The sequence below is a fragment of the Aquarana catesbeiana genome, linkage group LG04 (assembly GCF_042186555.1).
Source record: "Aquarana catesbeiana isolate 2022-GZ linkage group LG04, ASM4218655v1, whole genome shotgun sequence".
Classification (NCBI taxonomy): domain Eukaryota; kingdom Metazoa; phylum Chordata; class Amphibia; order Anura; family Ranidae; genus Aquarana; species Aquarana catesbeiana.
Genome location: NC_133327.1, coordinates 157686387 through 157701190, shown reverse-complemented (window position 1 = coordinate 157701190; position 14804 = coordinate 157686387). Strand labels below are relative to the sequence as shown.

The 14804-nt window shown below is 39.7% G+C and overlaps 1 protein-coding gene across 2 annotated transcripts in view; it reads left to right on the top strand.

The window, feature by feature from the left end:
- Positions 1 to 14804, top strand: part of PLOD2 (procollagen-lysine,2-oxoglutarate 5-dioxygenase 2) — a 197062-nt gene that overhangs the window by 63009 nt on the left and 119249 nt on the right. For both annotated transcript variants that reach the window (XM_073625894.1, XM_073625893.1), the window contains exon 3: positions 184 to 320. In XM_073625894.1, the coding sequence (XP_073481995.1) occupies positions 184 to 320 (137 nt within the window). The remainder of the gene's footprint in view (positions 1 to 183; positions 321 to 14804) is intronic.

Sequence of the window (14804 nt, the reverse complement as noted above, 5' to 3'; positions counted from 1 at the left end):
TTATCATCCAACGTTTGCTTGAAAATACATTTGCCATTAGCATAAACCTTTTTGTTTTTTATTGCTACGCCTCAGATATAACATTTAAATGTGTTTTTAATTGTGACCTGGCCTTTAAACCACCTTATGATCTTATATTGAAAAAAATATCAACTTATACATGTGTTTCTGATATATTTGTAGGTTCTAGGCACAGGACTAGACTGGAAAGGAGGAGATGTAACAAATTCAATAGGAGGAGGCCAGAAAGTTCGTCTGTTGAAGGAAGCGTTAGAAACCTTAAGTGACCAGAAGGACCTTATAGTTCTTTTTACAGACAGGTAACTTTTTAATGTTTTAAATAAAGCCTGATGCTTATGCACACCAAATACATTTTTATTTCTTAAACTGTATTTTTTTTAAAGGGCCAGTTCTTACAAATGTAATTTTTCTTTCATTGAAGACTGTTCTTTATATCTCTTAAATCTACAGTATCCGAGTTTGAGGTTGCCCACTATATTAAAAAAAAAAAAAAAAAAAGAACCAATGAAACAAGTTTCTACTTTTAAATACCGTATCTATATACAGTTAAACTTTTTTAGTAGTTTATTATCCCAGTATCCTGTAAAGTAAAATAAATAAAACTTGTACAGGGGTAATGATTGTTTTCTCAGAGAGTGCACTTGAAATACGTATCCCCTTGCAGAAAGGTAACTTAGGCCCCTTTCACACTGGGGCGTCGTTGCCGCCGGCAATTTTTAGCGGTGCCTTACTGTAGTTTTAGCGGGGGTTTTCGGCAGTTAGCAGGGCGCTTTTAACCCCCACTAGCAGCCGAAAAAGGGTTAAGACGACCTGCAAATTGCCGCTGCAGTGTGGCTTTGCTGGCGGTTCGGCAGCAGTGCCCATTCAGTTCAATGGGCAGGAACGGTTTAGGATACCGCTCCTTCACTGCTCCAAAGATGCTGCTTGCAGGAGTTTTTTTAACGTCCTGCAAGCGAACCGCTCCAGTGTGAAAGCACTCAGGCTCTTACACTGGAGACACAGGTGAGGCTCTTTCTAGGCGCTATTTTTAGCGCTGTAGCGCCTGTAAAGCACCTCAGTGTGAAAGGGGTCTTACAAACCACTGAGCAGGGGTACTGTCCTATAATTAAATTGCAAATCTCTACCCTCATTATTTTTTTTTTTTTTTTATGCCACAATGAGGGGTCATAGTTACCCAGGTTTGTTGGCTTAATGATCTCTCTAGACGCTAAAGGATAACAGCTGCTAGAAGATATCTAAATCCACTTTCCCATCCAGCAGCCCAAAGTATAGTTGTGCTCGTATGGTTACTCTAAACAAACAAAAAAAACCTATGAAATTGAACAATGCAGCATACCAATTAAAGTGATTTGTAAAGGTTCATTTTTTAAAATTAAAATAATATTGCTCTAGGGGCACTAGTGTGTGCTTGCTACCAAGCCCCGCCCTGTTTGTCCATTGACACGCAAAGTGTGGTTTGGCCCCACTCCCTCCTCACTGGCTGTGATTGACAGCAGTAGGAGTCAGTGGCTCCCACTGCAGTCTCTGAGCCAATAATGAGAGAGAGAGTTGAGAGATCTGCAGTTATCATGCATATTGATGGATCAAGTTCAGGCTTAGTTAAGTATGGGGAGAGCTGCATGCAGAAGGTTTTTACCTTAATGCAGGGAATGCATTAAGGTAAAAGAAAGCCTTCTCACTTGGGAAGCACTTTAATTCCCATTTGCCACCAAGTACATATAATACTTTGGATAACTATTGTGCTTTTGTGAGCATCAAGCACTTATATAAATCTATGCAGCATCATATGGCATTTTTGTGGTCATCACAAACAGAACTGGTAAGCTTAGTTTATACATGCAGTTAGGGGGCGGTAAAAACCCGTGAGTGAGCCACGTTTTTACCCCTCGTTCTCCATTAAGCTGAAAAGACAGCGAACGGTGTGTATATAAGCTGGGGTTATGATGCTTTGCAATGTGATACAGCATAAAATGTTACCACTAATAATTCAGCCAGAAGTACTACCCACTGAATGTAGCCCATTCAACTGAATGGGGGTGCCCTGCAACATTGTGCAATGTACACAGTTGCGGCATGCTGGTGTGGGGTTTAAAAGGTTCAAACAGGCAGGGAGGAGGCGGTAAAATACCTCCTTACTGTCAATGCAAGTATAAGCAAAGCCTTACACCAATCTCTGTCTGCTCCAACCTAAATAATTCTTATACTTTTCACCTGAGTGGATCCAAATCTGAAGCCAAAAGGGGGAAACGATTCATAAACTCCTTCATAAATTACACCCAATAAGAGGATCGTATGTGACTGATCTAAACTACGTGGCATATTCACCACTGCCAGGAGCTTGGCGTACAAGATGAATGAACTAGAGATACTGTTGTACAAGGAGGATTTGGATTTTGTGGGAATTTCAGAAACCTGGTTCAACAGCTCTCATGATTTGGCTGGCAACCATTCAAGGGTATACCCTTTATCACAGGGATAGAGAGGGTAAAAAAGGGAGAGGGGTATGCCTATATATCAAGAATAAAATACAAGTGAATGTGAGAGATGACATCACTAAGGGAGCTAGGGAGGAGGTGGAATCCTTATGGGTAGAGCTCCAAAGGGATGAAACTAGGGGAAAATATTACTGGGAGTATGCTATAGGCCCCCTAACCTGAGGGAGGAAGTGGAGACAGATCTATCACAACTTGGATTAGCAGCAAAGATGGGAAGTGTTATAATAATGAGGGATTTTAATTGTCCACACATAGACTGGGCAGAGGGAACCATGCATTCTTCTGAGGCTCGCCAGTTCCTAAATGTCTTGCAGGACAATTTTATGGGTCAGATGGTAGACTCACCAACTAGAAATAAAGCATTAATGGATCTGATTACCAACAATACAGACCTGATCACGGATGTGGAAATACGGGGCAGTTTAGGAAACGGCGATCACAGGTCAATTGGCTTCAGTGTAAATCACACAAATAGAAAACATAAGGGGAATACAAAGACACTGAATTTCAAAAGAGCCAACTTCCCTAACTACAAACCTTGTTAGAAGGCATGATTTGGGATAAAATCTTAGGAACAAAGAACATGGAGGAGAGTTGGGTTTGCTTCGAGAGCATATTAAATAAGGGAATTAGCCAATGCATCCCATTGGGTAATAAATTTAAGAGTGAGCAAAAGTCCTGAATGGCTTCACTCAAATGTAAAAATGCATATTTAAAGTAAAGTAAAAGGTTGAGGGATCATCATCAGCATTCAAACTTTATAAAGAATGCAATAAGAAATGTAAAGGGTGCAATTAGGGCGGCTAAGATAGAACACGAAAGACACATAGCGGAGGAGAGCAAAAAAAATTCCAAGAAACTCTTTAAGAATGTAAACAGTAAAAAAGGGAGGGCAGACCATATTGGCCCCATAAAGAATGGGGAAGGACATCTGGTTACAAAGGATGGGGAGATGGTGAAGGTATTGAATTTATTCTCCTCAGTCTTCACGAGGGAATTGAGGGGCTTCAGTAACAAAAACTGCAGTGTTTATCCTTATGACACATTGCAGGAAGCACCTCCCATGGTTAACAGATGACAGAATTAAAATTAGACTTGGGAAACTTTAACATTATTAAATCCGAGACCAGATGGCTTGCATATGAGGGTACTTGGGGGAACTCAGTCAAGTAATCGCCAGACCATTGTTCCTAATTTTTACTGACAGTCTGACTGGAATGGTACCAGGTGACTGGAGAAAAGCCACCAATGTACCACCAATATTTAAAAAGCGCCCAAAATACATCCCTGGGAATTACAGACCAGTTAGCCTAACATTAATAGTATGTAAGCTCTTGGAGGGTATGATGAGGGACTATATACAAGATTTCAGTAACAAGAACAGTATCATTAGCAGTAATCGGCATGGATTCATGAAGAATTGTTTTTGCCAAACCAATCTATTAACCTTTTAATGAGGAGGTGAGTTGCCATCTAGATAAAGGAAGGCCCGTAGACGTGGTGTATCTGGTTTTTGCAAAAGCATTTGACACAGTTCCCCATAAACGTTTACTGTACAAAATAAGGTCCGTTGGCATAGACCATAGGATGAGTACATGGATTGAAAACTGGCTACAAGGGCGAGTTCAGAGGGTGGTGCTAAATGGGGAGTACTCTGAATGGTCAGAGGTGGGTAGTGGGGTCCCCCAGGGTTCTGTGCTGGGACCAATCCTATTTATTTTGTTCATAAACAACCTGGAGGATGGGGTAAAACAGTTCGATCTCTGTATTTGCGGACGATACTAAGCTAAGCAGGGCAATAACTTCTCCGCAGGATGTGGAAACCTTGCAAAAGATCTGAACAAATTAATGGGGTGGGCAACTACATGGCAAATGAGGTTTAATGTAGAAAAATGTAAAATAATGCATTTGGGTGGCAAAAATATGAACGCAATCTATACACTGGGGGGAGAACCCCTGGAGGAATCTAGGATGGAAAAGGACCTGGGGGTCCTAGTAGATGATAGTCTCAGCCAAGCTGCTGATAACAAAGGAAACAGAATATTGGCATGCATTTAAAAGGGGATCAACTCCAGAGATAAAATGATAAACAATAATTCTCCCGCTCTACAAGACTCTGGTCCGGCCGCACATAGAGTATGCTGTCCAGTTCTGGGCACCAGTCCTCAGGAAGGATGTACTGGAAATGGAGCGAGTACAAAGACGGGCAACTAAGCTAATAAATGGTCTGGAGGATATTAGTTATGAGGAAAGATTGCAAGCACTGAACTTATTCACTCTGAGAGGGGATATGATTTCAACTTATAAATACTGTACTGGTGACCCCACAATAGGGATAAAACTTTTTCGCGGAAGGGAGTTTAACAAGACACGTGGCCACTCATTAAAATTAGAATAAAAGTGGTTTAACCTTAAACTACGTAGATGGTTCTTTACTGTAAGAGCGGCAAGGATGTGGAATTCCCTTCCACAGGTGGTGGTCTCAGTGGGGAGCATTGATAGTTTAAAAAACTATTAGATAAGCACCTTAATGACTGCAACATACAGGGATATACAATGAATACTGACATATCACACACATAAAATAAAAACAAAAAAACGCGCTACAAAGTTTTATAAAGGTGTATAGTCCTATACAGAAAAAAGTCCAACATTCATAAATCTTAAATGGGTGATGTGAAATTCCTCAATAGTTCATATATTGTAGGGTGAAAATTCAGATGAACACATCTATAAGGTGAAGCGCTTACCAGAAGTAAGCCAAAAAACAGGCGAGTGGCTTAAACCCAGCCTGGGCCTTTGGAGAACGATCCCAATGGAGCAGGAAGGTCACACTCGTACCGTGTGTTCAGATCCGCCAAGGATTATCCAAAAATCGGATGTCAAATTAATATGTGAAGATTCACACAGCTGAAGTCTAAACACCATAAGAAGTGACACAGGGTATGAAGTTCCAGCGAACCTTGTGAAAATCCTGCTTACCAGATGTCAAATATGGGTGAGCAGATTGACACAAACACAGACTGAAATCCCGGCAGGAACAGCATGGATACGTCCTGGAAATCTTGACCCAAGCTCAGCAGTGCATATTGTATAAAAAAGGGGCCAATAGTGTGATACCGCATGTAACTGGGGTTTATTAAGTTAAAATAACACTTACAATATAAACGAAAAGCAAAAACGATGCCGGCCGGCACTAAGACAAGCTCCTGTCCTTAACAGGACGACGTGGTGACGTCAGCACGACCTTTACAGACGCGTTTCGTCATACCTTGACGTTTTCAATGGGGAACGGGCAACGTGCTGAGCCACCACTATTTATGCGCACACCAAGCCTCGCTCTGAGTCCCGCTGTGGGAATCTCAGAGCGCCATCTTGAATGAGGGCACTAACAATATATATCCAAAGGGAAGATAAGGAATGGAGCCAAATAGTATAAAAAGGCCACCAGACTCGCATCCTTATGATCTAAAAAGCCAGGTACAAATATATGAACATCAAGTGACTAGCACATCAAAAATTATTATTAAAAAATATAAAACATTACCATTACATGTATAGCACTGTAATAAGAGGACCTCATTAGATGTCAGTCCACAAATGGTCAGGCCCCCCATTGATTATGGGCATAAACAATGGCTTATATATTGAATTAGGACCAATTCATAGAGAGCAATGTAAGCTGTATATAAAAACTAAAACTAAAACTGCCACTATAAAATAGGTATAATGTCAGACATAACGAAACAATAAGTTACCTCTACACAATAAACTTAATACTGGAATAAAAAATGGGAATTGAATTACTCATTAAGTGCAAGAGTTGTTAGGCCCCATATAGGCTGTGGGCGAGATCACTGCTCACATACCCCAATTAGACCGGCCTTAACTCATACAAAAAAAGGAGAAAGAGGCAGGTACAAAATATGAAAGGCAATATAAAGCAAATCCTTCCCATACCACACGCTTGCCCAGAAGGATAACCTCTTGATTAAAGAATATTATATATAAAAGAAATATCCTAAAAAATATTTTGTATGGTTAAATCTATGGTTAAATCTATATCACAAATTTAACCAAGAGGATAACCTCACAAAGAACTATCCCTAGGAAAGAAATATCCCTAGGAAAAATAGGTGATTGGATTTCAACAATTTGGTTGGTTCTATTACACCTTTCTTGGTACCCCCAAATTACACCAATATTCAGGAATTGTCAATAAAAGCGTTGACATCCACATCTATGTTTAGTCCATGTAGCTTTTGATCCTATGGATCCAAGTCATTTCCAATTTGGAAATCTCTCGCACCATGGAACTCCCTCGCCAGTGAAGTTAAAAGAACAAACCCAACACTGTTCTTTTAACTCTTGCTCGAATAGGAGGACCCAGTCTTTTGTTTCTACTAGGACAGGCCAAACTCATCTCATTACCCCATTCATCACCTGTTCTACTTTGGGGGTAGTCTACATGTTGCAATGCCCTTGTGGCTTGCAATATGTGGGGCGGACCAAGCGTCCCCTCCAAGTAAGGCTCAATGAGCACATCACCAATATTCTCACAGGCTTTAAGAATCATTCGGTTTCCAAACACTATCGTCTGGCACATGATAGAGATCCCTCCAACACCCTTTTTTTAGGGATTGACCGATACAAACCTCACTGGCGAGGGAGTTCCATGGTGTGAAAGATTTCCAAATTGGAAATGACTTGGATCCATAGGATCAAAAGCTACACGCCCCATGGACTAAACATAGATGTGGATGTCAATGCTTTTATTGACAATTCCTGAATATTGGTGTAATTTGGGGGTACCAAGAAAGGTGTAATAGAACCAACCAAATTTTTGAAATCCAATCATCTATTTTTCCTAGGGATATTTGTTCTTTGTGAGGTTATCCTCTTGGTTAAATTTGTGATATAGATTTAACCATAAAAAAATATTTTTTAGGATATTTCTTTTATATATAATATTCTTTAATCAAGAGGTTATCCTTCTGGGCAAGCGTGTGGTATGGAAAGGATTTGCTTTATATTGCCTTTCATATTTTGTACCTGCCTCTTTCTCCTTTTTTGTATGAGCTAAGGCCGGTCTAATTGGGGTATGTGAGCAGTGATCTCGCCCACAGCCTATATGGGGCCTAACAACTCTTGCACTTAATGAGTAATTCAATTCCCATTTTTTATTCCAGTATTAAGTTTATTGTGTAGAGGTAACTTATTGTTTCGTTATGTCTGACATTATACCTATTTTATAGTGGCAGTTTTAGGTTTTATATACCTTACATTGCTCTCTATGAATTGGTCCTAATTCAATATATAAGCCATTGTTTATGCCCCTAATCAATGGGGGGCCTGACCATTTGTGGACTGACATCTAATGAGGTCCTCTTATTACAGTGCTATACATGTAATGGTAATGTTTTATATTTTTTAATAATAATTTTTGATATGCTAGTCACTTGATGATCATATATTTGTACCTGGCTTTTTAGATCATAAGGATGCGAGTCTGGTGGCCTTTTTATACTATTTGGCTCCATTCCTTATCTTCCCTTTGGATATATATTGTTAGTGCCCTCATTCAAGATGGCGCTCTGAGATTCCCACAGCAGGACTCAGAGCGAGGCTTGGTGTGCGCATAAATAGTGGTGGCTCAGCACGCTGCCCGTTCCCCTTTGAAAACGTCAACGTATGACGAAACGCGTCTGGAAAGGACGTGCTGACGTCACCACGTCGCCCTGTTGAGGACAGGAGCTTGTCTTAGTGCTGGCCGGCATCGTTTTTACTTTTCGTTTTATATTGTAAGTGTTATTTTAATTTAATAAACCCCAGTTACATACAGTATCACACTATTGGCCCCTTTTTTATACAATATGCACTGTTGAGCTCGGGTCAAGATTTCCAGGACGTATCCATGCTGTTCCTGCCGGGATTTCGGTCTGTGTTTGTGTCAATCTGCTCACCCATATTTGACATCTGGTAAGCAGGATTTTCACAAGGTTCGCTGGAACTTCATATCCTGTGTCACTTCTTATGGTGTTTAGACTTCATCTGTGTGAATCTGCACATATTAATTTGACATCTGATTTTTGGATAATCCTTGGCGGATCTGAACACACGGTACGAGTGTGACCTTCCTGCTCCATTGGGATCGTTCTCCAAAGGCCCAGGCTGGGTTTAAGCCACTCGCCCGTTTTTTGGCTTACTTCTGGTAAGCGCTTCACCTTATAGATGTGTTCATCTGAATTTTCACCCTACAATATATGAACTATTGAGGAATTTCATGTCACCCATTTAAGATTTATGATTGTTGGACTTTTTTCTGTATAGGACTATACACCTTTATAAAACTTTTTGTAGCGCGGTTTTTTGTTTTTATTTTCTGTATTGGTGTGCCTCACTTATAACCGCTGCTTTTATTTCAAAAAATTTTTTTTCCAAGTGCAGTTTTTTTATTTTTTAATTTATATCACACACATAGGTTGGACTTGTGTCTTTTTTCAACCTCACCTACTATGTAACTATGTAACTCAGTCAAGCTTTGTCTTGGGACTTTATCATGCTATTTTCATAATGGTCACACTCATGTGGTTTACTGGTAGTTTTGTTAATTATAGTTATGGGTAAACTTTTGGGTTGTACTTGTTCTGGGAACTCACTGGAACTTCATGTTCCATTTTTTTTCCCCTCATAAAACCCAAGAAATGTTGCATTAAGTTTGTAAAAATACATTTGTGTCCTAGAAAAAAATAAGTAAAATGCACTGCAATAGACTGCAAATGCCAAAAGGAATTTAGTGTAAACTAACACTTCTACAAAGTCTGAACGTTTTCACATCCAGAACAATGTAAAAGGCTTGTCACATAGTTTCCACATGCTTCCCAAGCCACTTTGAGAAGAAACAAGGTCTTCTGAGTATAAGGGAACACAAGACTCTCTTGGCTCCCACATTGCATTGCCTAACACCTGAGTAGCCAATAGCTAGACTGGTGGATACTAAGCCCTTTTAAGGGTATGGCTCAGACCTGCCCCTAGAATTACAAGAAAATATAAGGTGCATAGCCGCATGAGTGTTTTTTACTTTACTTTGAATTGTCATAGGACAGGCTCCCTTAAAGCGATATTAAAGCCCTTGTTTTTAAAAAAAAAAAACAAAAAAAAAAAAAACAAACATTTTATACTTACCTGCTCTGTGCAGTGGTTTTGCACAGAGTAGCCTGAATCCTTTTCTCGGGTCCCACACTGGTGCTCCTGGCTCCCCCCTCCTGCTGGGTGCCCCCACAGCAAGCAGCTTGCTGTGGGGGCACCCATGATGGCACACTCCTGAGCAGTGGCTCTGTATGTCCATTCACACACTTAGCCATAGCTCGGCTTTGCCCCCTCTGTCTCCTGATTGACTCACTGGCTGTGAATGAAAGCAGTGGGAGCCAATGGCATCCGCTGGTGCCAAAAGCCAATCAGGAGTGTGAGTCCCCTGAGAGGTAAGGCTCTTGTGGACACTGCTGGATCAAGAGGGGGCTCAGGTAAGTATTAGGGGGCATGCTGCACACAGAATGTTTGTTTGTTTTTTACCTTCATGCATAGAATGAAGCTTACAACTACAAGTTTGCTGGAAATTAAGTGGTACAATATTGCATAATTGTACAAAAGGGGGGATTATTTTTGTGTGCGGTGTGTGTTTTTTTTTTTTTTTGTTTTTTTTTTTGGGGGGCTTATGGATGAATTCAATTGATACAGTATATTAGATGGCTGCATTTTATATATTAAGATTTATCAGTTTTATCATTCAAAAATACTTGATTCATATTAAAGATTCCTTTAAATCTAAGGAATAATCTGCACAGAATACAGATTTGGCAGATTGTTTTTCTGACCTGGTGGTTACAGATATTTGCACGCAATATTGACCTCCTAGTCAACCCATGGCAGTGCAGCAGTCATGCTTAGGTAACTTAAACTAGGCAAGAAAAATAGAGAATCATAATCAGGAAAACCTGAGACATTTAACTGATCCTCTGTACTAAAGACATAGAGAGTGTTGAAAAGAATGATAAATGGGAAATCTACGATTAGTCGCTAAAATAAATGTTTTTTTTAAATTTACTGTTAAATTTGGCCCCTTTTTGAAAATTGACTCCTCTTTTATCACGTATCCAGTGTTCTGTCCATTTGCATGCTTTTTTTAAATTTTTTTTCCTCTTTAGTGTACTTAACATTCCTGGAATATGACATATTTACAGATTATTTCCTCTGATAACTGGCATTATTAAAATATTATTAGCAATGGATAGTAGGTGAAAATGCTCAAGTGTCAGTAGGAGAAAAAAAAAGCTTCCACTAAGTGGGAGTAAAGAAAAACATCCCCCACAATAGTCTTCAGTTGGAGGAAAAAAAATGCCCTGGCAGCCGTGTTTAAAGGTGAGAGAAATGCCCTGGTGTCAGTGATAGGTAAAAATGCCCAGGTGTTAGCTGTCAGTAGCAGGAAAAATTGCATCATAAGTGATCAGTAAAAACAAAAAATACTCTGACATCAGTGGTCGGTAAGAGGGAAAAAAAATCCTCATCCGTTGCTGTAAAAAATGCCTCAACATCAGAGGTTAGTAGATGGAAGGAGGTCAGTAGCAGAAAAACATGCATGGTCAGTTGTCTGTTCAGTATGGGGAAAAAATGGCTAGTCAGTACAGGAAAAAAATGCCTTGTCAGTAAGAGGGAAAAAAACTGATCACTAAAGATTATATAATTATCTATTTTCAATCTCCAGCTACCAGTTTATGAGCAATGCCATGAGTGCCCATATCCTTTTACAGATTTCCACTATGACATTGGAAATATGGAGACTATGCCAGAATCTGATGGTCTTCTGCTGCTCATTACACTATCATTTAGCATGACTTATTACTAAATAATCAACCCAAAGTGATATTTAGTTATGGAGCCTGGTGGAATGAGCCATTCTCTGGCTTCTGGTTTATGTTGGATGCTTTGATAGAGGTCTACCTGTCGTCATAATTCATTTCCATCTGTAAGCTTGGTGCTTCAGGCAACCCATGTAAAATACAGTAGGTAGATGTACCTTGTCTTTTTATCATTGGGATGTTTGCATGTGGAAACTGGTGTATATCAGTGTAGTTTAGCTATTAAGATTGTAATCGCATTTGTAATTGTCATCATGTGATTAAATTGCTCAGTAACAAGAAGAGGAAACATTCTGTCCTTCCTCTAGTTGCCTAAATGTAATGCTGTTTTATTGTTTTCAATACTATGAGCCATGAGGGTTTAATTTACTAAAGGCAAAAAGATAGTTCACTTTGCTCTGGGAATAATTCCTTTGCAAAGTGGTGAAAGGTGAAGCTCTGCTGACTTGCATCATTCATACATATGTAAGCAAAAATGCTGTGCTTTTTTGATTTTCCTTGCATGTGATTGGGTCGTCTTTCCAAAATGAAATTTCACAGAATTTACTCTGGGAAATACTCCCTTTGCAAAGTGCAGCTTCCCTTGAAAAGTAAATAGCCTATTTTCCTTTAGTAAATCCACCCCACTGACATACGCAGACCAGGGAACTTGGAAGAACGTCCCTATTTTGATACTTAATCAGGTTTAATGTGTTTCTAGAGGCAGAAAGTTCTTTGCCCTAATGCATTTTCTGCATTAAAGTAAAAAACCCTCCACTGTCTGTGCCCCCCCACACACACACACTTACCTGACACCACTCTCGATCCATCGCAGCTTTGCGCTCTCTTCCTGCATTCCTGGACTTTACTGAGATCAACGGGAGTCATTGGCTCCCACTCGGCCAATCAAATCCAGTGAGGAGGGAGCAAGAGCAAGGACGAGCTGTGCTGTGTGTGTCTATAGATGCACACAGCCTGGCTCAGGATTCAGCCCACATGAGTGTCCCAATAGCAAGTGGGTGGCTATGGGGGCACTCAGAGAGGGGCAGTAGTCTAGAGCACCAGCGGAGGACCCCAGAAGAGGAAGTTTAGAGCCTCTCTCTGCAATACTACTGCACAGAGCAGGTAAGTATAAAATGTTTATTTTAATAAAAAATAACTTTACAATCACTTTATTGACTGAAACAATTTAATTAAAGGATCACAATAACAGCCATGTCCAGCAGAATGAAGTTGGCAATGGCAACTGCCATGTTTTTCTCAGTAGCTGTTCATGTACAGTGGGGAAAATAATTATTTAATCCCCTGCAGATTTTGTAAGTTTGGCCACCTACAAGGAAATTAAAGGTCTGTAATTTTTTTTTTATCCTAGGTGTATTTTTAAATGATAGAGATAGAATGTCAACCAAAAATCCTGAAAAAAACATAATACAAATGTTAGAAATTGAATTGCAGTTCAGTGAGTTAAAGTATTTGATCCCCAAGCAAAACTAGACTTCGTACTTGGTGGAGAAACCCTTGTTGGCAAGCACAGAGATAAAACATTTCTTGTAGTTGGTTACCAGGTTTGCGCACAACTCAGGAGGGATTTTGGTCCACTCTCTAGATCTTCTCAAAATTTTTAAGGTTTCTTGGCTGTCGCTTGGCAACTTGAAGTTTCAGCTCCCTCCATAAATTTTCTATAGAATTAAGGTCTAGAGACTGGCTAGGCCACTCCATGACCTTAATGTGCTTCTCCTTTGAGCCACTCCTTTGTTGCCTCTGTGGTATGTTTTGGGTCATGCTGGAAGACCCATCCATGACCCATCTTCAGTGTTCTGGCTGAAGGACGAAGGTTCTCATCCAAGATTTTACAATACATGGCCCTGTCCGTTGGCCACTCAATGCGGCAAAGACCTTTTCAGCAGAGAAACGGCCCCAAAGAATGTTTCGACCTCCATGCTTGACTGTAGGCATGGTGTTCTTAGGGTCATAGTTGGCATTTTTCTTCCCTTAAACACAGCGAGTCGAGTTAATGCCAAAGAGCTTATTTTTGGTCTCATATGACCACATCACTTTCTCCAAATCCTTCTCTGAATCATTTAGATGTTCATTGGCAATCTTTAGACAGGCCTGTACATATGCCTTCTTGAGGGGGACCTTGCGGGCACTGCAGGATTTCAATCCATGGTGGCATATTTTGTTACCAATGTTTTTTTTTTTATTTGGTGACTGTGGTCCCAACTGCCTTGAGATCATTCACATGCTCCTCCTGTGTAGTTTTGGGCTGATCCCTCATGATCATCCTTTACCCCATGAGGCAAAATCTTGCATGGTGCTCCAGACCGAGGGCGATTGATGGTTATTTTGTATTTCTTTCATTTGCGAATAATTGCTCCAACAGTTGTCTCCTTCTCACCAAGCTTCTTGCTGATGGTCTTGTAGCCCATTCAAGCCTTGTGCAAGTCTGGAATCTTGTCCCTAACGTCCTTTGACAACTCTTTGGTCTTGCCCATGATGGTGAGTTTTGAATGAAAGAAAGAGATTCTGTGGACAGATGTCTTTTATACTCATAAGGAGTTGTCATTTGGAGCACCTTTTAAAAATTGACAGGACTAATCTGTGTACCACATGAGCACCTACTGTAGCCAGTCTGTGGGAGTCAAAATGATTGTTGGTTGGTAGGGGATCAAATACTTATTTTACTCACTGGAATGCAACTCAATTTATAGCATTTGTATCATGATTTTTTTTTCTGTATTTTTGGTTAATATTCTATAATTTTAATATGCACCTATGATAACAATTCTAGACCCTTCTTTTCTTTGTAAGTGAATAAACTTACAAAATCTGCAGGGGGGTCAAATAATTATTTCACCACTGTAGATTACCCTTTTAATTGCCAACTCAATCCTCACCATCTGGTTATATTTGTGTTTCTGTTCATACCTACCTTTCACTGGGATGGGAAATGGTGGGAAATCTTTTCAACAAAAACACTTTTCTTACTAAAGAGATTTTATTACTGTCTCTGTTCTTGTGCTGAAGTTTTTTTTTTTTTTTCTTTTTTTCATGCTTCCTGTCCCTTTGACAGCCTGGGTGTAATACAGATTATTAGGAAACCATATTTTTTCTATTATATTGAAACACTCTAGTGTCAATGCTACTTCCACTCCAAAGGGAAAATCTCTCCAATTCAATTTGTTAAACAGCTGTATTTTGCTGTTGTGAGCTCATGTAAATCAAATCCAGCTATTTGTCTGGATTAAAAGACGTCTAAACATCTATCTTGAATCATGAGATGATCTCATATTTTTTTTTTTTTTACATTTTTGTGCTAATTAATAATGTCACTGTCTAATAAATAAAATATACTATACTTGGATCCCACAGTCAAACTTGTGTTAGAAAACAA